This window comes from Pteronotus mesoamericanus, unplaced genomic scaffold (genome assembly GCF_021234165.1).
Source record: "Pteronotus mesoamericanus isolate MK-2021 breed Mesoamerican mustached bat unplaced genomic scaffold, CSHL_Meso_final contig_557, whole genome shotgun sequence".
Classification (NCBI taxonomy): domain Eukaryota; kingdom Metazoa; phylum Chordata; class Mammalia; order Chiroptera; family Mormoopidae; genus Pteronotus; species Pteronotus mesoamericanus.
The window spans coordinates 1,087,886-1,113,870 of NW_026555200.1; the positions used below are offsets into that span (position 1 = coordinate 1,087,886).

The 25,985-nt window shown below is 54.3% G+C and overlaps 1 protein-coding gene across 1 annotated transcript; it reads left to right on the top strand.

The window, feature by feature from the left end:
• The first annotated feature begins 708 nt into the window (after nt 1-708).
• On the top strand, nt 709-24,122 carry RCC2 (regulator of chromosome condensation 2). Its single transcript, XM_054579673.1, has 13 exons — nt 709-754; nt 1,923-2,208; nt 6,968-7,061; nt 9,987-10,130; nt 12,849-12,980; nt 13,344-13,432; nt 14,673-14,787; nt 16,753-16,919; nt 18,058-18,238; nt 18,501-18,606; nt 19,486-19,558; nt 21,490-21,567; nt 22,282-24,122. The coding sequence occupies exons 2-13, from the start codon at nt 1,930-1,932 to the stop codon at nt 22,384-22,386; spliced, it is 1,563 nt and encodes a 520-aa protein (XP_054435648.1). The 5' UTR covers nt 709-754; nt 1,923-1,929; the 3' UTR covers nt 22,387-24,122.
• The last annotated feature ends 1,863 nt before the right edge of the window (nt 24,123-25,985 follow it).

A 25,985-nucleotide genomic window follows, 5' to 3' on the forward strand; every position in this document is an offset into this window, starting at 1 on the left:
ATGTGTCAAAAGATGCAAAATTTCCATCAAAACTAGCTTTCAGGGCATCCTAGGCCTCCAAGTTAATTACTAATTAATTAGCAAACCTTTACGTAACTCTATCATGTAACAGCAACTTACTACATACTGGGGACACATACACAAACCAAATTTATTTTTTTATATATAGTGTATATATACACAAGAATATGTATATATACATATGTACATATATACATAAATATGTATATATACATACAATACACACATATACATATATATGGCTTCTCTCTGTACAGAACAAAATTATTCAAACTGTATTCGTGCTTCATTCCCATCACTCAATTAGGGCACGTCCCTTGTCGGCGGAGGCGTGAGCAAAGTATTTTCCAGTTAGTGTCCTCAGGTGACCTCTCCAGACGGGTCCAGGGGAAAAACAATTTAACGTTCTCCTAAACTCCAAAGAAATTTCTGACGCTCAGGACGCTCTGCGTAGAAGGCCCAAGGCGCACTGCGCGGGGCCTGTGAAACGCGCAGGAAGTGGGAGTGAAGTCTAGTGGCGTGGCTCCGGAGCAGGTTCGGGTGGGCAGAGACGTCCCGCGGGTGCGGGCCGGGCCGGCGCGGGGGTCCGCCGGCCGGCAGAGGGCGCGCGCGCCCCGGGACCCGCGCCGCCCGCTCAGCCGCGCGATTGCTTGCCACCCGGCCGCACAAGTGTTTCTGTTTTGTGTTGTAGCATTTGTTCTGGAAGCCTGTATTTACATTTTAAGTGTATCTGGTGAGTGGGCTGGAGCTCTCGTCTGGGCTGGGGGGGTGGGGGGAGGAAGCCCTTGGGTTCGTCTTTTAGTTTCTTCTCTTCCTTTTTCTCTTCGGATTCTCATCAGTCCAACCAGGTAGGGACTGAAAATCAAAATCAGCAGTGATCAGTTTGCGGGATCTGGGAAAGTTTTTTTTTTCTTTCATTTTTTTTTTTAAGGAGAAAAGGTTAAAAAAAAAAAACACCCTGAAGAGGGGGGTTGGGGGACTGAATGAATAAAAAGGGGAAGGAAGGCGGATCCACGTGGTTTAATCCGAGACAGACAGAGATCCCATTGTTCAAAATCAATAAAAAAAAAAAAAAAAAAAAAAAGACAGGGCGAAAGCGCTGGGACGCTGGGGGAAAGTAGCCGCGGAGCAGGGCACTCTGTAGCCGGGATCTGAGTGATCGGCTCGGCCTTACAGCTTCGGGGAAGAACCGGGAGAGTTGGGCACCATTAAAGTTTTTATTTTTCGTGTCTGTGCGAGCAGGTGTTTGGGGCTGGGGGCCGGCTTTATTCGCCCCCCGACCCCTGCTCATCGGGGGCAGCCCACCCAGAGGGATTCGGATAATTAAGAGACTGAGGTCGGAACCCTCAGGCTGGGGCGGAATTGGGGACTCGCGGGGTGGTGGTGGCGCGGAGAGAACGGCATTTAATTGAGCGAGCTTGGGGAGGGGGGCGCGGAAACAAAAGCAGCAGGTGGGGTGACCGGGGAGAGGGGAGCTCTTTCACCATCGGAGGTGCCAAAGAAGGATCTTTAAAGTGTTCTGCAGCCTTCTCTACTTAGAACGTAGGGGACCGGAGGCTTCTTTTTCTTCCCTTTACTTTTTTGGGGACCAGACTGCAATTGTGATGTGATGTAGGCAAACCTAACTTGAGGATGGGCCGGGGTCTCCATTTTTTTTTTTCTTTCTCTAACCGGATTGCAGTTAGGAACCTGGGTTACCGTGCGGGATTCCCCGGAGGAGGCGCGCCGGGCCCGGGAGGGGCGCGATTTCCTCCCGGCTCACCCCCTCTCCGCCCACCCCGCGGCCGCCACTTTGGGGAGGGCAGGGGAGGAAGTGGAGGCCGGTGGCTCCGCAGCGCTCCCCTCCCCCCGCGCAGTTTATAACCCGTCCATTGTGCGCCGCTGCCCCGTGTCTCCTCCAGCGCGACCATGCCCAGGAAGAAGGCGGCGGCGGCTTGGGAGGAGCCGAGCTCGGGCAACGGCACGGCCCGCGCCGGGCCCAGGAAGCGCGGCGGCCCGGCCGGCAGGAAGCGCGAGCGGCCCGAACGCTGCAGCAGCAGCAGCGGTGGCGGCAGCAGCGGCGACGAGGACGGCCTGGATCTCGACGGGGCACCTGGTGGGGGCAAGCGCGCGGCGCGGCCGGCAGCGACCAAAGCGGGCGGCGCGGCGGTGGTCATCACCGAGCCGGAGCACACCAAGGAGCGCGTCGTGAGTGCGGGGCCAGAGGGCAGGGGATTGAGGCCCGTAGCGCGCCACTGCGCGCATCCTGGCCGGGGGTGGCGGGGCCGGCACAGGCCGCGGGCTGAATCATCATCGCCGCCGCCGCCGCCGCACAACAAAAGGGCGCGGGGTGGGCGCGGGCCAGAGGCGGGCGCGGTCGTCGGCCTATCCGACCCCGCGTCACCGGCCCGCGCGGCGGCTGATCCTTGGGGCGCGCGCCCCGGGCCCCCCGGCGGGGGAGGGGCGTCCGGAGCCCGCGCCCGCCCGCGCAAGGGGGTCATGGCCCCGCCCCCGGCGCCGCTCGAGCCTACTGCCTCCGCCTCCCCTCCCCCTCCCGCCTCGGGAAAGGAGACTTTTGCAAGTTGTCTTGGGCCAGAGCAGGGGATGCAAGCACAGAGCGTGACGCCCTGTGCCCTCGGCCTCCCCCGGCCTCCTGCACCGGCGGGTCCGCCCAGGTACCGCAGAGGAAGGGGTCTCCGGCGCGCTGCGGGGAGCGGTGGTTTGCGCCGAGGCTTTGAGGTTCCCGCCGCCTCGGCTCCGGAGCTCCGGGGGGGCGGGGCCTGGCGCCCGCCGCGCATGCCCCTTACAGCCCGGCACTGTCTCGCGCCGCCCGGCAGACGGGGGTGGCCGGCGCCGGCGCGGGGTGCGAGGGCGCATGCTCCTGAGAGTCTCCCCCACCCCCTCTGGAGATCTGGAAGCCCCCGGCTGAGAGGTGTTTGGGCTTTGTTCACGGGTTGGGGCCCGAAGGCGCGGATACTAGATGAGAGCTCTGTGTAGCACCCTACCCACACCCCGACCCCAGGCAAGAAGTATCTCACATGTTCTAAGTGGACTTGAATTTGCTCGTTAAATCTTAAGATTGTAATCATCTCAACTTACGTGTCTCAAACCCCTGCAGAACCAGAACTCTTTAACCTGGGTTTTGCTATCCTCCAAACCTACAAGTTCAGTGTGGGATGAGTGTTTAGGAGAGGGTCAAAGCTTTCACCAGATTCTCATATAATCCCAAGAGAGTAAGAATTTGCACTTAGTGTATAGAATCTGACCTCTGGAGGTGTCCTGTTTTCTCCCCAAAGAGTATGGAAGCGTTAACAGCATCAGACCGCTTTCCTCCAGAGGAACTCCGGCAATGTTTAAAAACGATTAAAAATAATGCATTTCTCCACCCGCTTTGTAGATGAGAAAACTGGGGCACAGAGTTTTGAGAGCCCAACCCAAGATCACGTGGGACTGGGTTTCCACATGGGCCCAGGTGTTTTCTGATGTCATCCTCACGCTCCTGCACATTATCCCTGTGAAAATGCTGCTGACTGCCCTCCCTGTCAAAGGGTCGGCAACCTAGAGGGCGGAGTGTGAGATGACGGGGAGCCCGAGTCACTAAAATGTCTTATCTAGGGGGAGGACTAGGCCAGTGCTAGGGAAATGGCCAGTGTCTTCAGAGAGGGAGCACAGGAGCTGTTTTCCTTGGACCAGTCTAATCCTCAGTACGAATCTCCAGAGATTTGCCCTCCAGTCACTGTGTGGTAGGAGGGAGCTGAAAAGGAAGGGAGGTGGGTTCTGCCTCTGCTGTGTTCTGGGAGTTGACAGTCAACCTATGAGAGCAGTGAGTTTTGTTGTCAGGAAGTGAGATGTTGCCCAATGCTGGGATTCACCCACCAAGATAGTCTCAGAGAGAGTGCAAAGGGACTCCAGGCTCCCCGCCGGCCGGGGCACAGCTGCTTGTCTGATGGGAATGACGCTATTAGCCTAACTGGGAGACTCAGCTGTCTGATGCAGCTTAAGGTGGCTTTACGTGTACATCTCATGTCTTTTAAGTTCCAGAGAGATGTGTATACATGTATATATTCATATACATATACATATGGATATATACATCCCTTCCCCTAGCCCCTTAAAACACAAAGGGACTGTTAGCAGTTTCCTTTCACTGGTCAGCACACCATCCTAAGCTCAGGAGCCTGAGGGTTCAACAGGTGCTTTATTTTTTATGCCTCATGGAAGTGCATACCCCAAGTTTTAAGTTTTTATTAGCATCCATTGAGTTTTGCCCAGGGTCAAGGCCAGGCTGATGCTGCGCCATTGCCCTTCCACAGGTCTGGGTCAGCATTGCCCCAGTCCTGCATGGGCTTTCTGCCCAGAATCCCTGGCTCCGGGTCCCTGGACTCCAAAGGAAACACAAGGTCTCTGCCTGGTAGGCAGTCCCGGAGACCCTCTCTGCTGCCCCAGGCTGCCAGCAGTCTCTGGCTTGTCTTAGAAAGCTGCGTTTACTGAGAAATTTGCAAGTAGGGCTGCTTGAAGGAGGTCTGTGAGAGAGCAGTTGCCAGGAGTGTATCTGACGCGGTGTTGCCTCCAATTAAACTCAAAGCTGCAGGCACTGTGCTTGTGAAAGAGGAGCCCCAGATACTTGTATGGTTTTTATAAAACGTCCTTATTTCAGCCTCAGAAAATGCCCTCTCCAAGGTCCTTGGGTTTATATGGAGCTACGCCAGAGGAGCGTGCTCTGACGGCCTGGGTTGAGGCAGCCTAAATTTCCTGTGAAATTAATAACCTTGTAGATACAGCACGGAGCCTGGGCCCAGTCCTAGAAGATGGGCGAGTGTCACATGCCGTCCAGGTCTTACGTAGTTTTTCCGGTGTTGAGGGGCTGAGGTTTTGTGGACCCTGAGACAAATCTCCCGTCTGAAAGGACCAAATAAATACCAAACTTAAAGTCTGTTTGAGTTGAAAGCCCATTGGGGAACTTGTCACTGGCATTTCTCCGACCAGCCTTCCCTCTGCCGAGAGCAGCAGGCTTCTTAAATGGATAAATGCTAAAAGTTTGGACTCATAAATGTGCTCCCTGCACTTGGACAGTAATTCAAAACTTGCTTTGGACCAGAAACCCCATTTCGCTGATTGAAGGAGCTAGTGCTCTTTTCTGCTGGGGCGGTCCACCCCTGCCCAGCGTGCATGACTGGGGTTGTCAGGAGGCAGCAAGGTGAAGGGACATTCATTCATCCCATTGGGGAGACTTCTTCCAGCCTCTCTTGCCTTTAGGCACATGCAATGCTGCAGGCGCTTGAGTTTATCCAAAAAAGAGTCTCTTGGCGCATGAGTAAAGGCTGGATTCTGCCTGGAAGGGTCTCACAACCATGACAGCCATTACCAAGGGGGTCTCTGGATAGAGCCCCCAGGCTTTTGGGGTCTCTGCCACCTGGGGCCAGGGCAGCTCTGACAGAGAGGGACATGGGCTGTGATTTGAGGGGTGTTAGGAGTTCTCTTTATTGTAGTCTTTTATTTCATCGAAGATAGAGGGAAGAATTAAATTACAGAGAAATAAAAGTGAGTAGTGTGCAGCAAACAATTATGTAGATAATAGCACTGAAAGAGTCAATGCCCTCCTTCTGATGTGTGAGGGACTAGGGCCCATGACGTAGAACCCTGAATAAGGTAACGCTTCACACCCTCCTTGGGAATCAGACCACTGTCGCCGCAGTAGGCTCAGGTTACCGAGGCCTTTCAGAAACGCCCTGTGTTGGAAAGGTTGGATTTTTGTGTAATGCTTAGCTGGCTTGATGGGGCCAGTGTCCACAAGCCCTTGACCACTGATGCAGATGTGGCATCTCCAGGTCACAGAGGAGACCCTGCTCCTGCCCAGGGCGCTTGCAGCAAGTTCTGGCAGTGACGGAGCTGCTAGTCCTGCGGTGGCCGACCGCGCCGGCGAACTGTAGCTGCAGTGATGGCATCTCGGTGTCGAGTGGTTAACAGTGAGTGCTGCACATGGCACCCGGGAGCCTCTGCCCGCCTGGGGTGGGGGGACCGGAGGGGGGACTGCGGGCCTGCGGTGCTGTCCTTCCAGAGCCCCTTTCCCGCCATTCTCTGGCCTGACAGCGCCCCCCACGGTGCCTCAGTTCCTTCTTCTCGTGTCTGCTGCCCTGTCCACGCAGACCTGAGGAATGGTGGAGAGCGCGTCAGGGACATGGCAGAGACTGGGGGCCACTCCTTCCACGGGGAACTCGGCAGAGCCCACTGGCTGCCATTCATCGGCAGTAGACCTGTAGAATGCGCCAGCCGGGCCCGCCAGTTAAACAAAGAAGGGGAGATAGATAACCAGGGGAAACTAGGCTCCCATTCAAGTAATCCGAGTCTGGGTTCTGTAGGGATGGACTAGCCTCTGATGAAGGCTGTTCTCTCAATTATTTAAGTGCAGCCAAGTCACTCTCCATCCCTGGCTGTCTGTTCCCCCTTCGCACACTGACTGCCAGAGGTGTCCTGTAGACAGGCCAGCTTCCAGCCACGGGAACGTGGCCAAGCCAGCGAGCACGACGAGGCCTGTGCTGTGGGGCGCTTGAGACGCCAGGTTTGGGTCACACGGAGGTCCCCGAGAGATGGAATCCTTGATAGGGATAGGAAGATGTGTTCATCTTACAGAGGACGCACCGTGTTGCCAATATGTCCCGCCAGGGCAGTCGCCGCGGAGAGGAGGGGGGAGGGATGTCATTTGGCTTTGTGCGTGTGTTTTGCAAAAGACTTTAAAGAGAAATGAAAGGATGAAAAGGAGCCTGGGCGTAACTGGGGCAGGGCTGGGGTAGGGCGGGGGTTAGCAACGAAGTGGGCTGACCAGGTGGTGAGCCCCCCGGGCCTCGGTCCGTGGAGCGGAAGTGTTGATAGTGTATTATTCTTGTTTCCTGCCGTTGTTGGACAGGCTTAGAAAGCTAGAAACAGCATTGCAAGCTAATTCTTTCTCCCCCTGTCTCTGTCTCTGCAGAAACTTGAAGGGTCTAAGTGCAAAGGGCAGCTTTTGATTTTTGGGGCAACCAACTGGGATTTGATTGGTCGAAAAGAAGTGCCTAAACAACAAGGTATGAGAAACAGTTCTAAAAATATAAGAAGCTACTGTGTCTTACCTGTTCCGTAGGTGTTTGCTGTAATTTGGTGACCATCCACCAGGTAAGTAGTCTCTTCATTTACAAGGATGTTCAGAGAGGCCAAGTAACTTTCCTGAGGCAACACAGCCACTCTAGGGATGGGGCTGGATTTGAACCCTGGCCTTGTGTGAGTCTCACCTTACAATACTGCTTTTAAAAAACCAATTCCCTTCAGATTAAACAGAAAAATATGAAGAGTAGCCTCAAATAAATAAACATTAACACCTCTGTTCCATCTTCCTTCTCATGCCACTTATTTTTATTAAAATGAAGCTTCTCCACATTGTCAAACTACTGGTTATTCCAGAAGAGTCCACATTGCTTTGCAAGCCGGCAAATGGTTGGTTTGACAGAGCGAGGAACAGCCTGGAGTGGAGGGAGCAGAGAAGTCCTAAGAAGGAACTTTAGTCCCCAACTGCTTTTAGAAAATGGGTTTCTTTCCTTGGGAGAACACTGGCCCATCCCAGAGAGGCAAGGCTGGCGCAGTGCCACATTTTATGGCTTCTTGATTTCATTTGGAAAGAATCCCAAAGTACTTTACAACGTTGCCCGGTGAGCAAATATTTGCACCCTGAGAGACTCTGGTACCTCAAGGCACCTCATTCCATGAAAGCACAGGAGTCTCAGAGCTCACTCGGGGTCCAGCTGAATGGGCTGCGCCATTTTCTCCTGCTGTGGAAACAGCCCATACGTAGGGCCTTTGTCCCCCGGAAACCCGTCCTGGCGTGGGGTGACCGAAGTTTGCCAGCCCTGGGCACATGTGGCATCTCTTCTCATGCTCTTCACGTGAGTGACCCACACCCAGTTATAGACACTCACCCCAGAGAGGGGAGGCAAATTCCAGTGGGCAGCGGGTGGCAGGGCTGGCTTGTCCCCTCTGGGTGAAGGGGGAGGCTCAGAAGGTAGGGAAGCTGCTTGGTGGGTTAAAAGCTGCTCCCGCGCTCTACACAAAGGAATTTCGCCCTCATTGGGCTCATGGAAGAGTGCCTTCGGTCTTCTCTCTCTCTTTTTCTTTTCTGGTATTTCTCCCTCTGAATGAAGTTCTCTATAACTTTTTTTAAAGTATTTTTAAATATTTTTCAGTCCTCTGTGACCTTGCTAGTAGGCGGGGAAGGGAGGGGGGGAGGTAGGATTTGTTTTCCCATTGGTGCCAAACATGAAGGGAAGGAGGGTTTGGCTCCCCCGGCCCACTCTTTCCCGGTTGCGGGCCATCCTTGAAGGGTGCCGGCCCTCCGCGAGCACAGGGAAAGCCCTTGGGTGCACGATGCCATGGGTCTTGTAAAATCAGCAGCACGGGGCCATACTCATTTACAAGGCGACCACAGTTGTGGCTGCTCCCTCTCTGCTAGGACCAGGCCACAGGAGTTCATGACCACCGGCCTGGCCAAGGGGCCCGGGATAGCCGCCGGCCATTTCACTGGACTTGGATTGCCGCCCCCACCCCTCCCCCGGGCACCTCAGCCAGGCTAGGTCGGCTACGGCACGGGTATCTCCGCGGTGGTCCCCTGGTGCCATGTTCTAGACAAAGATGACACATGGCGTGTTCACATTTGTTTTGGTACCACGCTACCACTTGTTTTGCCTCTTGGTGAACTGTAAGCCGCGAAGGCTGTCATCTTTGGAGTGCTCTAGCCCCAGGACATCGTTGGTTTTTCTCTCCACCTTTTAGTAGTAGAGGAGTGTGTTCAGGTGAAGCTCGGGGCCATCGCTGTGTGGCATTGTGACTTGTAGTTCCCATTACTAAATGAGAGGGCATGGGTAGCGCCCTCTGCTGGTGGGGCACAGGCAGGGTGGGGCTTGACAGAACAATTGTATAGATACTTTCCCATGGTACCAGGAAACGGATGGAGAAATCAGCCTCTCACTCAATCCCCATATCCTGATCAACCTGACCCGGTTGATTTGGCAGTGGTTAGCATTTCGTAATAGTCACCAGAGGCCTGCAGACGTGGCCAAATTTCTGTCCCCGAGAGTCCCAGGTTGAAAATACTAAGCAAAAAATTGGCCATGCCCCATCCGCTAACTGGGGATTTTGAAGGAGGAGGCTATTTCTTCACCCCTCCCACATGCCCGCTAATGTTACAGATCGAGCGCTCACTGTGTGCCAGGCGTCGGTGAGGCCCTGGTGGCCAGGGCGGAGTGGGAGGGCACATGAGTTTGGTAGGGTGAGTGCTGTGGCAAGATTCACAGGGCGCTGGCGTATGGGGAGCGACAAGCTAAAAGGGGATGTGGCAGGGACGGCTTGACCCGAGGTTTGGAGCCTAAGCCGGTGGCAGGGAGGGTTTCTCTGGGGAAGTGAATACATGGGCAAAAGCCAGGGGTTATGACCTGGCCATCACAAGGGGACCCCTGAGAAAGGAGCAGACTAGTGGTGGGAGAGTAGTTTGCGGGGCAGAGGTGTCAGTGGGGCCCCTCTGCAAGGGCCTGAGAGACTGCAAGGAGGGCGGGTTTTGGTGGAGGATGGTGACGCGCAGGCCAAGCGCCTCCGGACTGCAGCTAGCCGGTGGGGGGGTGAGGAAGTGACTGCCGGCTGTCCTGGGTCGGCCCCCACCCCGCAGGGCTGCAGGAGGCCAAGCACCCAGCCTTTTGGCCACTTGTAGGTTTGCATGTTCAGTGGCCACCGCATGTGCATCCGAAGTCCCCATGAGTTGGGGCCACAGACGGAGGTTGGACGTCGGTGCCCATGTGGCCACTGACTAGGTCTGCACCAGCTCGGGCAGTTTGTCGGGGGTGCTAACTCCTCAGGTGGCACCCCACGGACCATGGGAGAGAGGACCCTGGGTGCCTAGTGATGTTTTGGGGGGTGCTCTTCACCAGCTTGTCACTGTGGGTGTCAGATCTGCATTCTTCTCTTTGCAGCTGCCTACCGCAATCTTGGTCAGAATTTGTGGGGACCCCACAGATATGGGTGCCTGTCAGGGGTCCGAGTGCGGACGGTGGTTTCGGGGTCGTGCGCTGCCCACAGCCTCCTCATCACCACGGAAGGGAAGCTGTGGAGCTGGGGTGAGTATGGAGCCCGGTGGAGTGTGGGGGCGACTCATGCAGCCGGTCTCCTGCGGGGCTGACTTCCGCCTCCTGTGCCTTCTCTGCAGCAGAGCTCCCTTATTCGCGGGCCCCCATTTCCTCTTCCTGATTCCCGACTGGTCTTGTCTGTACCCTACAGACACATCATTCCCTTCACCTCTCTGCTTTCTTTTTATAATCTTTACACGGCCCCCTAATTCTTTGAGTCCTCCTTTTTTTAAGCAGCCTTTTCCTGAATGCTCTGATTGAATCTGGATCTTCCTGGTGCCGAGGTGCCTAGAACTGAATTCCTATTTCAGGCCTGCTGTCCCCCAACAAACCGTCTCCCTCCCTTTTTGTTTTGCAACACAGTGATGTAAGACCTGTGTTCTTGCCACGGTAAATGCCACCAGCTTTGTAACAGCCACATTGTGCCATCAGCCCTTGCATCTCCACAGTCCCCTGACTCTGGGGACCACACTGGCCTGCAGGTTGTGTAGCTCACAGCCTGTTTTATCCTTTTCTTACTATATTTCCCGAGATTGTTTACTTCTGCTGAGTTGATCTGCTTTCCATGCTACTGATTGCCTCGCCTGGGTACTTGGTACTTCCCTGTCCTTGCCTTGCAGCTCTGGTCCATTTCAGTGTCCCCAGCGAGGGCTTGCCTACCTTGCCGCCCATTCGCCCTTCCAGATCACCAATCTAGCCACTGGCTAAGGCTCAGTTTATCCCCACACCCTTCTGGTAGCTTCTGGGCTTTTCACCTGGTGTGCTGGCCTTTGTCCCTGCCCTTCGTTTCTGGTCCTGTCGCCAGCGTTGAGTTCATAGGCTTGCATTTTTATTTTGGTCTTTTTGAACCTTTTTTTTTTTTCCTTGCCATTTCGTGAGCTGCTGTAATGAAGTTCAAATATATTAACATCTGTTCTCCCTGCACTCTGCTAATTTCGTCATTCAGTTGGAAAAAAAAAAGCTAACAAGTGTGTCTGGCCCAAATTTATACTTTATAGTCTCCTGATGCATGCCTGACATTGCCTTGATTTTCCTTTTCTCCCGGTTGGCAGAGAGGGGGTTGGCGTAGAGGTGTGTCCCGCCTCCTCAGCACCCCTCCCGCCTCGTGTTCCAGCACTGAGCGCGGCAGCCTGTGTCGGTCCCCGACTTTAAATATCTTATTCCTGATCTCTTTACTGAACTCCCCTTGTGTGGTATTTCTAAAAATATCCCCTCTGCTGACCCCGTGGGCAGGGAATGACCCTGCAGACTGTCCATCTCACCTGGCCCTGGGGCGCGGACGTGTCCCTGTGCGCAGACGTGGTGCAGCTAGGGGCGACGTGCTGGTGGGGTTGTCACGGGTCCCCTGTTGCCCGCCCTAAGGCGCCTGGAAGCGTTAGTGCCATACTGCACATTGCTCACAGGGGGTCTGCACCTGCCAGCCAGTCAGGCCGGAATACCCCACCCAGCACTTGTCCTGTGTTCAGAGTGCCTTTCCCAGTGAGCTTGGGCGGCTCCGTTAGAAGCTCCTGTCTGCTTCTCCTGCCAGAGGGCCGAAATCAGAGGTCATGTCCAAATGCAGTTTTCCTAAGGTAACCAGAGGCCGGGAGCTTCCTCCTCCTCAAGCCCTCTCTGGGACGATTGGGGCTCTCTGCTCCCGTTTCCCATGACTTAAAGGTCAAGTTCGTTGTCAGGGAAGGGTATGAGTCACCCCCCTTCCCCGAATTGCTCTGACTTTTTGGCCCTGTAAAACCTCCCAAAATCTCCCCATTTGTTGTGTAGCAAGTGTGGTTTTCCTCTCCGACCTGCTGTTGGCCCTCTGAGTTGTTTTGTTTGGAGCTGTCGCAGCCTGTGTGGAAAACTAGGGAAGGTTCGGGGCGTCTGGCTCCGCCTGGCCCACACAGCTCACCGTGTCGGCCTCGGAGCTGAAGGGCTTTGCCAGAGGGCCTGTGTGTTGTGTGGGGCTTGGCAGCTGGGGTCACCTCCATAGGCCCCCCCCGTCCCCGACCCCTCAGCCAGTGCAGCTCCAGAGGGAGGGCTCGTGTCCAGTGCGGGTCTGGCCTTTGTCCATCTCTGGGGCTCACGCAGCGGGGGCCCTGTGAAGGGTGGACCGTAGGAGGTGGGCTCGGCACTGTGCAGTGAGCCCCGTTTATAGGGCAGAAGAAAGGAAGGGAAATTACGGGCAGAAACCAAACAGGCCACAGTGGGTGCCCAGCACTGAGGTACTCAGACTTGGGAGGCAGGTGTTGAAATGGTTGCTGTCTGAAAATACGTCTTGTAGTGAAGGGAATGAGGGAATCGTTGTCAGGCAGGGGCTGTGAGGCGAGAGACCTGAGTTTCCGTGAACACTAACGCTGTGTGTGGCATCAGGCCAAGCGGAGCATCCCCCCATTTTCTGTGGGAGCAGAGAGTGAAGGGAAGGGCCCACAGTGGTCCTAGCTGCCGCCCCAGGAAAGAGGGTCAGGGGAGGTGACTTAGGTCGCAGGTGGCTGTGGCGGAGACATCCCTGGGGAGTGTCTTACCCGGGTCACCCAATCCCTCTCGGGCCGGCCTCAGAAGGCCGGCCATTGATGAAGAAGCTGGAGCATCCTTTCATGTCCTTGGCTGTCACACTGGGGAGACATCTTCTGGGAGAGCAGATTTGTCTCCCTTTGAGAGTTTCTACGAGCCCCGTGAAGCTGCTCTGGCCGCCCTCTGTCCTTCCCACTTCATCTTGCTCTTGTTCCGCAGGTCGAAATGAGAAGGGGCAGCTGGGACATGGCGACACCAAGAGAGTGGAAGCCCCCAGACTCATTGAGGGTCTCAGCCACGAGGTGATTGTGTCGGCGGCCTGCGGGCGGAACCATACTCTGGCCCTGACGGGTGAGCAGTGGCTGGGTTCTATAATACTTACTGTGGCAAGAGGTCACATGGTCCTCTGGGTGGTGGGGCAGGGTGGCCCCTATGACCCTTGGTCACCCTCAGAACGGTGCCCCAGGGAGCCCGGGTGGGCGCTTCTGGGAGGCGTGGAGAGCCTCACCCACCGGCGGCGGAGGCCAGAGCAGCGCTCGGTGGAATGGTTTTGCGCTGAGCCATCCGCCCCACCCACCACCTTTTGGAAGAAATACCGTCTCGCTTGCATTCTTCCTGGCAAAAGAGCTGTTTTTATTATTTGGGAGCCTTTGATTCCAAAACTAGTTCAGAGCCCTCAGCATTATTTTCCCTTTTGTGGTATCATTCTTTTAGAGACGGGCTCCGTGTTTGCATTCGGAGAGAACAAGATGGGGCAGCTGGGCCTTGGCAACCAGACGGACGCCGTCCCGAGCCCCGCACAGGTACCGCGCCCGCCTCAGCCCCGGCAGCCTTTTGTGCTTGATTTTCTGGGATGAGAGCGTGGCTTTCTCTCAATCCCTCCTAGAGAGTCTAGGTGCTTTGAGTCGAATCATAGGCTGTAGTCTTTAAAACAGGTGTAATAATATGTCCACAGTTGGAAAAAAATACCCTGAGAGCAGAATTTCTTCCTGAATGAAATAATTTGTTACAGAGGCTTTGTTTTAAGCCCGTTCTGTCCCGAAGAAAGGAAGAAATGTTATATGGATGTGATTCGTCTCTATCTGCCAATAGTTGCCTGCCAGGTACTTAGAACACAAATAGGAAAGAGTTGGAGGGGTGGGACTTACACCCAAAAAATGAACTACGAGGCAGCAGAATGCTACTAAGCGTCTGATGAGTGGTTTAATGACGGAGGGACTCAGATTTCTGGGCCTTAAAAAGAGACAGAGGCCAAGCTGGTCTGTGGTTTGAAGGATTTTTGAAGAGTGTTCCCGTTGTGTCAACGCTGCGCTGTGCATCAGGATGTTAGGGTTCCCAGGGAAGCAAGGCCCGGGGGCTCCACCCCGTCCCCAGTTCGGCGCTGAGCTCCCACAGCGCTGTTCCTTCGTGTCTTCCACTTGTCATGCGCTTTCCCAGTCGCACGTAGGGTGCCGTAACTAGCACATTTCCTAAGTACTTTCTTAGGTTTGTCTTCAGATCCCATGTTCAGTTACTCAGGGCCTTTGCCGTCTTCTAACTTATAATTTTGAACCAGTCTATTTCCCGTTCACACGTTCCGTTGAGACCACTGGTCAAGTATCTGCAGAGGTAAAGGAGAATGTATAGTAGTTTATTTTACTGGTTGGCAATAACACTTACAAAAGCTTTTCTTTGAAACGCCAGGGCTGCACTAGTGACCCAAGTGAGATTTGGGGGTGGTGTTGGTGAGCTTCCGCGGGTCCGTGGAGTTCAGCGGTCCCGGGGCACCAGGATGTGCAAGGCACAGTATTGGCTGTTTTGAGGGTTTGAGTTACAAAGACCTGCGACACAGCTTACCTGTCTTTGAACCTGACTCTAGAGGGAAGGTGGGGGTCCCCAGGGTGTTTCCTTACATATGTTCTAAGCTTTTGCCTTCACAGTTGTTGAGTCCATTAAATTTCTTTTGTAGTCCAGTAATTGTTTCAATGCCAACCAGAGAGGTAGAGACTTCTTAATCAACCTTTTAAAACCATGCCTGAAAGTCTCCTGTCTTTTTTTTTTCAGATAATGTACAACGGCCAGCCAATTACCAAAATGGCCTGTGGGGCTGAGTTCAGTATGATAATGGATTGCAAAGGAAACCTCTATTCCTTTGGGTGCCCTGAATATGGTCAGCTGGGTATGGAAGTATATTTTTTTAAAAGCTCTGTGATCTCACTGTATATTTAGAACCAGAAGTCAGTGTGGGGCTGCACACGTGTTAGAAATGTGGGTAATTGATCGCAGATAATAGCCCTGGTCCCTTAAGTGGATCCCACGTTTAGTGGAACAGCATGTCCCAACTCGCAGGATTGGGGAGTGTTACAATGACTTGCCTTAAAGAAAAAGGGCTCCAGCCTGACAGAAGATCCTTTATTCTGATTGGGGAGTTCGTTTGCATATACAAGGACTTCAAAGGGGGGGAAGGGTTCAGTTTCATATTTAAAGATTGGCTTGTATTGATAATGAGGGAATGATGCAAGGTTAAATCTGTTCTGGAAACCCTGCCTGGGTGATCATTTCTAGGACATACCTGAGGGACCACATGTAAAAAAAGAAAAGAGAGAGAGAAAGCCACATATAAAAGTGACTGGGATCCCTTCCCATTTTAATCCCTAAACAGAAAGTACTCATCTAAAAACATGTAGTTACAGCTCATTGAGTAAAAAAAAGAAAAACTCGCAAAGCAGCGCTCGGCACTTCTCAGGATGTCTCTCCATCCTGATTTTACAAGGTCTCCATTTTCTTCTCCCATCCCTCACCGAAGTGTTTTTCCCCTTCCTGGAGCCTTCCCACCCCCCACCCGCAGCCCCTTCTGAGTGGGAGGTGAGGTGTGGGCGCCCTCTGCTGGCTCCCTGCTGCATGCCACTCCAGGTCCTCGCCCCCGGATCTGGGTTGCTGGGGCTCCACGTCATGATAGCAGACAGATGGAAGGGTGCATAAATAGAAGGAGGAGCGTCTCGCTGGCCTTAGACTTTAGGGAACAGTGACTTTGTGAAACTAAATATACCTCAAGTCAGACATGAATAAGAAAGCACAGCCCCTTACGTACATTCAGTGCTGGTTGCCAGGGAGTTGCCAGAGACTGTTGGAGAAAGCGTTTCCATAGCCACAGGCCCTCCTGCCGTCCTCAGCCCCAAACCAAACACCAGGAGAGCGTTCTGGTCTACTTCCGGAAACGTGTGGCTCCCCCGTTGCTGGTGGCTGCCCCAGATCTGCACACAAGCGGCTTGTCACAGCAAGCTGATTTTCCTTCAGGGAGAATCCGGCGATGGCGGTAAAAATGGCTAACACTTAGTTACTATATACCAGTCACCATGTAAGCGCTTTTTTATACAGAATCTCATCTGCTTAGCAGATACTTGTTTTAACAGTTTTGAGAAATTGGTTCGATTCAGAGCTATAGAATCAGCTTTTATGTCTATAGAATCGGTGTTCGTCACTAGCCAGCTTCACACCTGTTTTCAATCTCATTGTCTAGCTCCAGAGTGATCCCTTTTGGAACTGGACTGTGTGTGTGCCCTTGGGGAAGTGTACCGCCAGCCCCCAAACCCCCCATCACAGTACACTTACCGGGTCAGGCAAGGCAAAGATGAGAATGTGCCAGTGAGCTATTTTACCAACTGGTAATGCAAAAAAAGACAAGTCTGGGGTTGTGTGGTGAGCTCTTTGGTCCATTCATGGCCCTGTTTTGGGGCTCCTTGGGGCCCCCAAGTGGGGCACAGACCATTCATTTGGACCAGTAGCTTCCACCTTTGTAGCCTGCAGCCCACAGTAAGAAGTACGTTCAATGTTGCAACCCGGCCTGAATGCAGAAATACAAACACAAAATAATGCGTTTATTGTAGACAGCGTCCTTTGGTGTTTCTTGATTCATTTTTTAAAATAACTGAATAACTGGTTTCAACCCACAAAACGGATCTCAAGGCCACTAACTGGGTTGTCCCTCAGATTGGAGAGTGCTGCTTTGGTTGACAAACGTGCCCTGCTGGGACACCAGCCGGCCAGGCTGGGGCCAGCCTGAGGCAGGTGCTCAGCTGGCCACCGTGGCGCACAGGGCCCTATGTCGTGCCTGCTGCTGACCCCTGGCTCTGGTTCACCGCAGGGCACAACTCGGACGGGAAGTTCATCGCCCGGGCGCAGCGGATAGAATACGACTGCGAGCTGGTCCCCCGGCGAGTGGCCATCTTCATCGAGAAGACGAAGGACGGGCAGATTCTGCCAGTCCCCAACGTGGTTGTCCGAGACGTGGCCTGTGGCGCTAACCACACGGTAAGTCCTGAGTGTTCCTGACGTTTCCTTCTTGGTCCCTGAGAGCCCCCTCTGTGGGGCAGGGGCGAGTGCGCCAGTGTCCCGACAGCTGGCTCTGCATCTCCCTTCCTACCTTACGCAGGCGCAGCTGAGCACCCAGATGTTTGGGGTCAAGCTCATACAGTTTTCTGCTTCGCTTTTGTCCAACAGACCATCACGGGCGTCTCTCTGGGGGGATAGACTGTATCCTGTACTGGAGATGTTGACTAGTTTTTATAAATTCATTTTTTAATGATCAGAGTGGTTTCCTTAAGGTCACTGGAGATAAATGGCAATACACTTTGTTTATAAATATCTCTCAGTCATAGTTGCCTCCTTGCGACTGTTTTGCTGAGAAGGTCTGTGAGCCACGCGCACAGCCCTCTGCTCTGTTGAGGGAGCTCAAGCCTGGGCATCCAGAGACCAAGCAGGTGTCCTGGTAGCTGCTCTCCAGCTGGGTGACCCCAGGCACAGCTCCTTCCCTGGCATCTCCTTCCCTGTCTGGTGCTCTGTGGCTCCGACTAGGAGATTTCAGTTGTTGAAAGTCTAAAAAGCCTAGTCAGCGGAAGTCAAGTCAGATCTTATTTAGTCCTCTTAGGTCAGATTGTTCTAATAGGTTATATTTCACGTGATTCAAACATTAAACACCAAAGATACTGTGAAAACAAGATTTAAATTGTTGAAACATCCATGTGCTCGCTGCACCAGAGACCAGGTGGGGGCCACCTGGATGTACAGGGGTGGGGAGTCTGAAGAAAAGCGAGGCGGACAGGCCTTCCTGGTTCCTGCATTCAGTCAGCGTTGTCTGGAAATGGACGTGTCGTCTGCTTGGGACACACAACCCTCTTCTGATGAGGGGAGGGAGAGACTTGTGACTTAAAATAAGAACAAAACAGAGTATCCGTGGCAGAGCAGAGGGCATGGTCCTCGTATCGCTGCTCCTGTTTCTGCTGCTGCCTCCCCCTGCACCTTTGGAGGCAGGTGATGGGATGGAGTCTCTTCGCCGTTTCGGGCCCTTTGCGCTTAGCCACTGCGCCAGATTCTCCGGAACAGAAACCAGCTCCCCTGCTGCCCCTCCTGCCAGCAGGCCTGTCCCCCACCTGTGTCATCTTTCCTGCAGCTGGTCCTCGACTCCCAGAAGCGCGTCTTCTCCTGGGGCTTCGGTGGCTACGGCCGGCTGGGCCACGCCGAGCAGAAGGACGAGATGGTCCCCCGCCTGGTGAAGCTCTTCGACTTCCCCGGGCGCGGGGCGTCTCAGATCTACGCTGGCTACACCTGCTCCTTCGCTGTCAGTGAAGTGGGTGAGTGAGGTGTCCCGGTCCCCTCCCTGGCAGAGGTGTGCCCTGGTGGGAGCCATGGCCACTGTCCTGTTCCAGCACCCGGAGCCTTGATTTCACAGGCTCCTTCCCAGTGTTCCCTCGAGCACAGCACTCCCTTGTCCCCGGGGCCAGGCATCTCGCACGGCAGCCCCAATCCTGTTGCCTTTCTTGTTGGTGTTGCTGGAGCTGAGAACTCGGCTTTGGATGTCTGCTCACAGAGGGACTGTCAATTGTCTTTCTCCAGGTGGTCTGTTTTTCTGGGGGGCCACCAACACATCCCGTGAGTCTACTATGTATCCGAAGGCCGTGCAGGACCTCTGTGGCTGGAGAATCCGGAGCCTGGCTTGTGGGTATGTGGCAGCGGCTCCTGGTGAGCAGGACGTCCGTCCCCCTCCTGGGGGTGTTGGGCATGCCCGGGGGTGCCCCGCCCGTGAGAGGGTTCTGCTGTCCATCAGGACATCAGATGGACGGAATCCCAAGTCAGGAGGGGGAGGGGCTGTGCTTGTCGGGGGCAGCAGGTCCTGGAATAGATGACTCATTTCACTGCCTTCATGGAAGGTCATAAAGGTTTTTGTTCTGTGGGTGTTTGGTCTTTTCTGCTCATATCGACGGTTCAAAGTTACATTTAGGAAAATACAGTGGGGCTTTAGTGGCCCTGACACGCTGGTCAGAAAAAATCTGAGTCAGTGATTGTCACTTCGGTTGGAGGACCCCTGTTGAGCTGCCCAGTTCTTGGTGAGGAATTTATGTTAATCAGCAGGCAGGTTGTGGAGGGAACACCAGTGGGGGGTGACTTTAATCGCTTGCAACCTCCAGCCCCGCCCAAATAATTGTGTGGTTCCACCCCCGTTGGAGGGAGCTCCACATCATCCTGACTTGGTCTCCTTTTGCCAGTGTGTTCACTCAAAAGTGACTACGCACCCCCACCTCCCTCCCGCCACTACCCAGAACCCTGGAACCCCCCGCAGAGGTGAGGCAGGAGGGTCGGGTCCTATATGAGGTTCTGCAGTTTGGGCCCGCGAGGGTTCCAGAGAGACCTGTTAGCCCTCCTACTCTGCTGTCCTAGGAAGTGAGAGCACCGTGGAGTTTAATAGGACACACTTGATTTTAAAGCTAGTAAGTCGCACCACGTTCTTGAGCAGGTGGCCCACAGGATGCACCGTGGTGGCCGGGTCAGGTGTGGGGCTTGGGCTGCCGGCCGTCTGGTGACCGCCTCTGCCTGTTTGCAGGAAGAGCAGCATCATCGTGGCTGCCGACGAGAGCACGATCAGCTGGGGCCCCTCACCGACCTTCGGGGAGCTGGTAAGCCGGCCCCTGTGCGGCCAGAGGCGGAGCCCGGCCTGGGCTCGCTGAGGCTGATTCCAAAAAATGAGTAGACTGGAGAAAATGTCTCTTTCCCTTGTTGCATTAAGGTCTGTAATATTCCCTAATCTTTGAGCACTTCAGCTCTCAAAGACGATTCTGTGCCCATGGAATACGGCCGACCCTTCAACGACACAGGTTTGGACTGTGCAGGTCCACTTACACACGCGGAATTTTTCCAGTTGGCTGCAGATCAGCTGACCTGCACAGTCCAAACCTGTGTTCAAGGGTTAACCGCACAGGTGGGGATCCGCATATTGCAAAGGGCTGACTGTAGTTACAAGTAGATTTTCAACTTTGGGGTAGGTCAGTCCCTAACCACGCCCCCCGCCCCGCCATTGTTCAAGGTCAGCCATATTTGTGAAAGTCCTTTCTGTCCACATTGTAATACGGGAATTATAACAGGATCCCATTTCCCCTTGCGTTTTGTAAGCCATGGTGGTGGTACGAGGGTGTCAGGAAAGGCCAGGGCTCCCTGCTGCCCTCTCTGGGAGACCTAAGCAAGAGGAATGGCATGTCCTTTTAAACTGTGTGATGAGTGTGCATCACGTCTTCTGCTCTCCCCGGGTCTTCGGGGCCTTTTTAGCTCCGTAAGCAGCCCTTGCTGGTTCACAGAGCAGTGTGCCATCCGGCCAGCCTCTTAGGTCACTGGGGACATTCTTCCCTCAATTTTCCCGAAGAAGTTTAAGTCTACGTTCCCTGCTTTTTCTCAGTTACTACAATGATTGGCGCCAATACTCTCAACTTCTCACATGTACTTGGCCTTCCCCAACCACATGCCTCTGCTTCTCAGGTTCTGCCGCTTGGGGAGTCCTTAACTTTTGCTCATCAAGAAGAACAGCGTGGCTGTGGCTCGTCCTGACGGTCCGCCTGTTCTGCTTGTGATTCGATCCTCAGCTTGGCTCTTGCATGTCCTGCTGGGAACGCAGTCTGCCTCTCTTCCCTCCTGTCTCCCTCTGTCACGGCCGGGGGCTGATGGTGTGATGGAGATGAGCGAAGAAGGGCTTGATCCCTTGAGCCGTCTCCAGGACTGCTGGGCAGAACATGCCTCTTCCTGGGCGCTCTGCACCCACTTTGTCTGGCGGCTTTGGCGGGGCCCCATTGGGCCTGAGAGCCTGGGCCAGTTGTGATGAACTGTTCTCAGGGAATGGGCCTCTTAAAAGTACAGACTCTGAGCATCAATTTTAAAACTAGAGGGGAAGAGAGGGGCTTCCAGAGCCACCTCTTGGGGTGAGAAGATGGCACTTGGAGGAGCCACTCGCTGTAGGGGAGGCACGGGGCGGGGCCTGGTGGCACCTGGAGCTGGGGAGGGAGTCCCTCCTCACCTGTCCTATGTGTCCCCCTGTTACAGCTGAGCTGAGGGGTCTGCCGGCATTGAAATCACCCATCTCCTCACCTGTGCACGTGACCCCAGCAGTCTTTGACCAGTCCCTTTCATCTCTGGTAGGGAGATGGTGGCGTCATTTTGATAATAGATGGTGGTCATTTGGTCTCCAGCCCGCAGGGTGGGCAGGTAGATGGCCAGTGTTCCTTGTTACCTTGTAGCCTTGAAGGGTGGTAGTTGCCATTTCTGGGTTCGCGATGGTGTTTTCTCACCAGTGAGATGCCCCTCAGAGGTACCTGTTATCACAGAAATTCCCGGAGGTTACAGGTGAGCATCTGTCCTCCTCAAGTTAAAGAACTAGTCACTTGTTAGCAGCAGATTTTGTGGGTGAATATTGCTCACTCAGCCTGGCCCCTCATGTCCGAGAGCAGCAGGGCTCGGTCACAGAGAGGCGCCCGGCTCTGGCCAGTTAGTGGGTGGCCTTCGTTCCCATGTTGGCTCGTGCCACAGCGACCCCCAGATCCATCTCCTCTGCTTACTTTGCCAGGGCTACGGGGACCACAAGCCCAAGTCTTCCACTGCAGCCCAAGAGGTGAAGACGCTGGATGGCATTTTCACAGAGCAGGTGAGCAGGGAGCTCTGCGCTGCTGCGGACAAACACAAGGCGCTGGCCGCAGAGCGCCAGCGTGCCGGTTCGTGCTGGTCGTCCCTGTGCCTGTGCTCGTTTTGCGATGCGCAGCAACCATCAGCAGGATGCGCAGACACGCTGGCCCGGCCCCATCACCCTTCCCTCCCTGGATGATGCTGGCCCCAGTTCAGCCACCAAGCAGATTGGCTCCAGGGTGACTCCATCTCTCACATCTGCCTTGTAGCTGCCCCGGAGACTGCATGCATTTAGGCCGGGGGCAGGCGGTGGGGTGAGCCCCTCCTCTGCCGTTAGGCCTACCAGGCTGCCAGCTCTGTCTGCCGAGACGCAGATGGCGTGTGTGCCCTCGCACAAGGCAGGGTTGTGGTCCAGAGAGGTGGAAGAGACAGCGTGATTTGCGCATCCCCGCTAGTCCCTGCTGACAGTTGGTGTCGAAGCCTTGCTGGGGGGCCTCCCTCCATTTCCTCCCCGAGGCAGCTGGAAGGCTATGGGTGGCAGGGCGCTGGTGACAGGCATGTTGAGACTAGTGGCCTTCAGTAAAGGGTTTTTATGCCCTTTTCAGGAGTCTTCCATTTTTCTCTATAGTGACCCCGTTTGCCCACACAGCCTGGCTAGTGTCCTGTCGTCTGCTCCAAACTCTCTGACACGCCTGTGTGCCAGAGTGTCGCACCCAACACTGATTTGCCCCTCCAGGTTGCCATGGGCTACTCGCACTCTTTGGTGATAGCGAGAGACGAAAGTGAGACCGAGAAGGAAAAGATCAAGAAACTGCCAGAGTATAACCCCCGCACCCTCTGATTGTCCCGGAGTCTCCAACTCCACACCTCGCGGCAGCTGTCATTTCCACGTGCACTGGGACGGGAAGTCAAACGAGGAATTGAAACAAGCAAAAGTTGACTGAAGGTGCATTTTTGTTAGACTCCCTGAGGTTCCGTTTTATAAGTGATTCAACGTCAACTACCTTTTCTGTATGCTTTCCAAAGTGTTTTTTCTCTCAATGTTTAATTAAAATATTTGCTCATAGTTGACTTACCATTCCTACAAGAGGCAGAAACTTTGAGCAATCTAGGTTGGTTTTTTTTTTTTTTTTTAAGTTTTCTCTCCCTGCGCTTCCTAAATATACTTCTCAAAACTCTCCTTTCCGATTGTAATGAGCATTGTGATCCGAGTGGGTGCTACCTGGGACGGGAGTCACCAAATACTCAGAGAAAAAAAAAAGGTCCCGTATGGGAACTGGCAGCATTTTTGGCAAAGAGGGTCCCTGGTGGTCCATCTCTATCCAAAATCATGCCCGCGTGCTTTGGAAGCATCTGGGTCACTCCCTTCCCGCTTTTTCCTGTAGACCGACCGGCTGAGGCCGGCCTTGGTTCTGTTCTCCCCTTGGCTGCTTGTAAGCCCCGCCCACCGCCTTTTGGCTGCAACAATAATAGAATCTGCCGTTTCCCCCGCCCCCCCTCCCCCGTGGGGGTCTAGGGTATGTGTTTAGCCATTTATATCTACTTTATCTGTAAATGAAGTCCAAGTTAAAATCAGGTGATCATGGAACCAGTGGGGGCTTTGGGGGGAGGGGGCGCAGTCGTGGGACATTGTATCTGGTTCAAAAACCAGCTTTAAGGTTCCTGTGAGGAGCCGGGGCCACCTCGCCAGCACTCGCCGTTAGAGATTGATCAGCCAGCAGTAAAAAGTGCATTCTGGAGTCCTTGCAAAGAAGGACCAGCCCTTACGTACCAGCCTTTATCGCCTTGTGCTTCTGTTTTTATTACCCCCACCCCCGCCACTGGATAGAGCTGGAACAGCCCGGTCTGTTTCTGAGACTCGGGTTCCAGTTCTGCAAACCCAGCTCTGTAGTCACATTTGCTTGGCTGTGGTACCAAATAGATGGGATTATGAAGAAGTCCCCCTTCCCCACGTGTCAGTGCAGATGCTATGACTGCCACCCGCCTCCCCAAGTGCCCTCTGCCCGAGCTCGTCCCCAGCGTTGCGCTGCTCTGCGTGAGTTACGAGGTGCCTTTCCCGGAACCCTCCTCTCACTTGGACCCAAGAGGGGCGACAGCTCTGGCTGGGACTCTTGGTTTCGAGATGGTCTGGACTGGTTTGGGTGCTTTAAAATAGATTTTTTAGTTCAGTGGTGCTTCTGGGGAGATGGGGGTAGAACTTCAGTGTGAGACTTGGGTGGATGGGAAAGTTAAATATTGGTCTTTTTTATTCATTTTTTTTTGCTTTGCTGTTGTTACCACTTGTCAACTGTCTTGATGTTAAAATGCCAAAAATGATCTAGTTGTTGCTTTTTTTCCTACTCGTCCTCCATTCCTCCTCACAGTGACCTGCCTTTGCAGGGCATGTAGCAGCCTCTGCTCTGGCCGGTCCCAAGGCCTCTCATGCGAGGGGACCGGCCTGTAGCTAAGATTTAGCCTGACTTCATGCTCATCTCTGCTGTCCTGTGTTCGGTCAATAGTCCAGGGGAGAAGCTTCTGCCACTTGAGAGCTTCTGCTACACTAACCTGATTTGTCCAAATCACCCCTAAGCCACCATCTCTAACTCAAGCTTCCCTCCGTGGAACCCATTTCCCCGGACAAGTCTCTTTCCTGGAATGGGGTTGGATGCCTGTGCTCCTTGCCCCCGCATGGCCTCCTTGGGTGGTGCAGTCGCTGAGCGAGCGGCGGGGGCAGTAGCCTGGGCGCTGCTGTTGCAGGAGCCGCCCTTGGCCAAGCAGAGCTTTGGTCTTCCAGTGGACTAATGATCCGCAACCCGCTGCCGGCCGATGCTAGAACCCCTTGCCAGGGACCAGAGCAGGAAAGGGCCGTGCCTTCCAAGTGAAGCTGCCCTCTCTCTCCCACAATCACTCCTTTTGGATTAGAGTTTTAAAATGAACTTCCTACCGGGGGAACTCCTGTAGAACAAGGAGTTCGGGGGTGGGGGGTGGTCCTGCACTCCAAGAGAAAGGGACAGAGTGGCCAGGGCTGAGAGTGGCGTGGCGTTGGCTGTGTCTTCCAGCTCAGGAGGAATTTGGGAGAGGCTTAGAGTGAAGGGGAATCTAAGAGGTTGTGATTTGGTCGAAGGTGCCTGGTTTAGTGCTGTAATTGTCTTTTTTTATATATATTTCTTGGAGTAAACATTTTAAATAAACAACATCATTGTTTACTCTGTTTTGGCTTTGGCACTTCTTTTTCGGTGACGTGAAAGGAACACAGCTCCGGTTTTCCTCAGCTCCCTGCACGTGCACCCCCGGCTTGTGCCCAGGCGGGAGCACCCACCAGGGCCCTGTTGCAGGAGGGCCCCAGGGCAACGGGTCCTTTTAGCTTCTAGGCCTAAACTCTCTCGGGGTTGGGAAGGGTCAGCACCTCCCTTGCCCAAGGGGACCTTTGTATACACCACACTGGGGCTTGGAGAGGATGAGATGGGGAACAGAACGCACCAGAACAGGGGTGTTTTGTATGTCCAGAAACATCTAGTGTCAATTCCTACCCTCCCGTCTGCTCTTCAGAAAGGAGCTTTATGGTCATTGGAGCATGTCACAAATGTGCCCTTCAGCCCGCACCTGCCCCTTACCTGCAGCGTGGTGAGCTGCCCGCCAGGGAGCACCAAGGGGCCAGCTCTGTGTTCAGGGGCCCTGGCATTTGTTCTGCCCAAGATGCTGCTCTGGGTCTGTGTGGCTGAGCTCCCCTCCACCACGCACCGAGACCCCTGCAACCACCACCATTGCAACGCTGTTCACTCCTTTGTGGAGCCCTGGATACTGGCTCTCGCTGTCACCAGGCCCACCCCTCCCCGTAGGCATTGCCTTCATTCCAAGCACCTCGGCTGCTTGGAGCTTCCCATCTGAGGGGCAGGGCAGCAATAGCTAGAGTCATCTGCTGTAACGGCATTTTTGTGCCATTAACACAGGGGTGGGCAGGCAGCTGGGAGTAGACAGCTTTAGATCCTAGGGTGGACCTTTCTCCTCCTGGAAACCTGGGAGTTGACCCAGGCCGGCCCCTGCTCTACCTTGTGCCTCAGCTGCTCATGAGGCCTGAGGGGCACCACCTTCCCCTGGCCAGGCCTCCGGCAGCTCCAGCAGGCCCAAGCAGCAGCCTTCCCCCAGCCTGGCCTGTCCCACTTGGCTCAAGCTGCGAGACCTGGCCTGTCTTGGGTGCTTTTTCTTCCCTGCTAGAGGAATTCAGACAATCTGATTCCTACCACTTCTCACTCCAGACAGCCATGAAGGGAGAGGTAGACAGTAATTTGTTAGCCTGGTCTCTGCCCCCACAAGTGGGACAGCTTGACCACAGGTATCCCACCTGCTCAGCTCTCCATCCTTGGCTGTTAACGTCCCCCAGACAAGGCGGCCACTGCCAAAATGCATTCAGAATAACCAGAGCTTTAATGGGTAGTTAGTAACCACGTCTCAGCTGAAGGC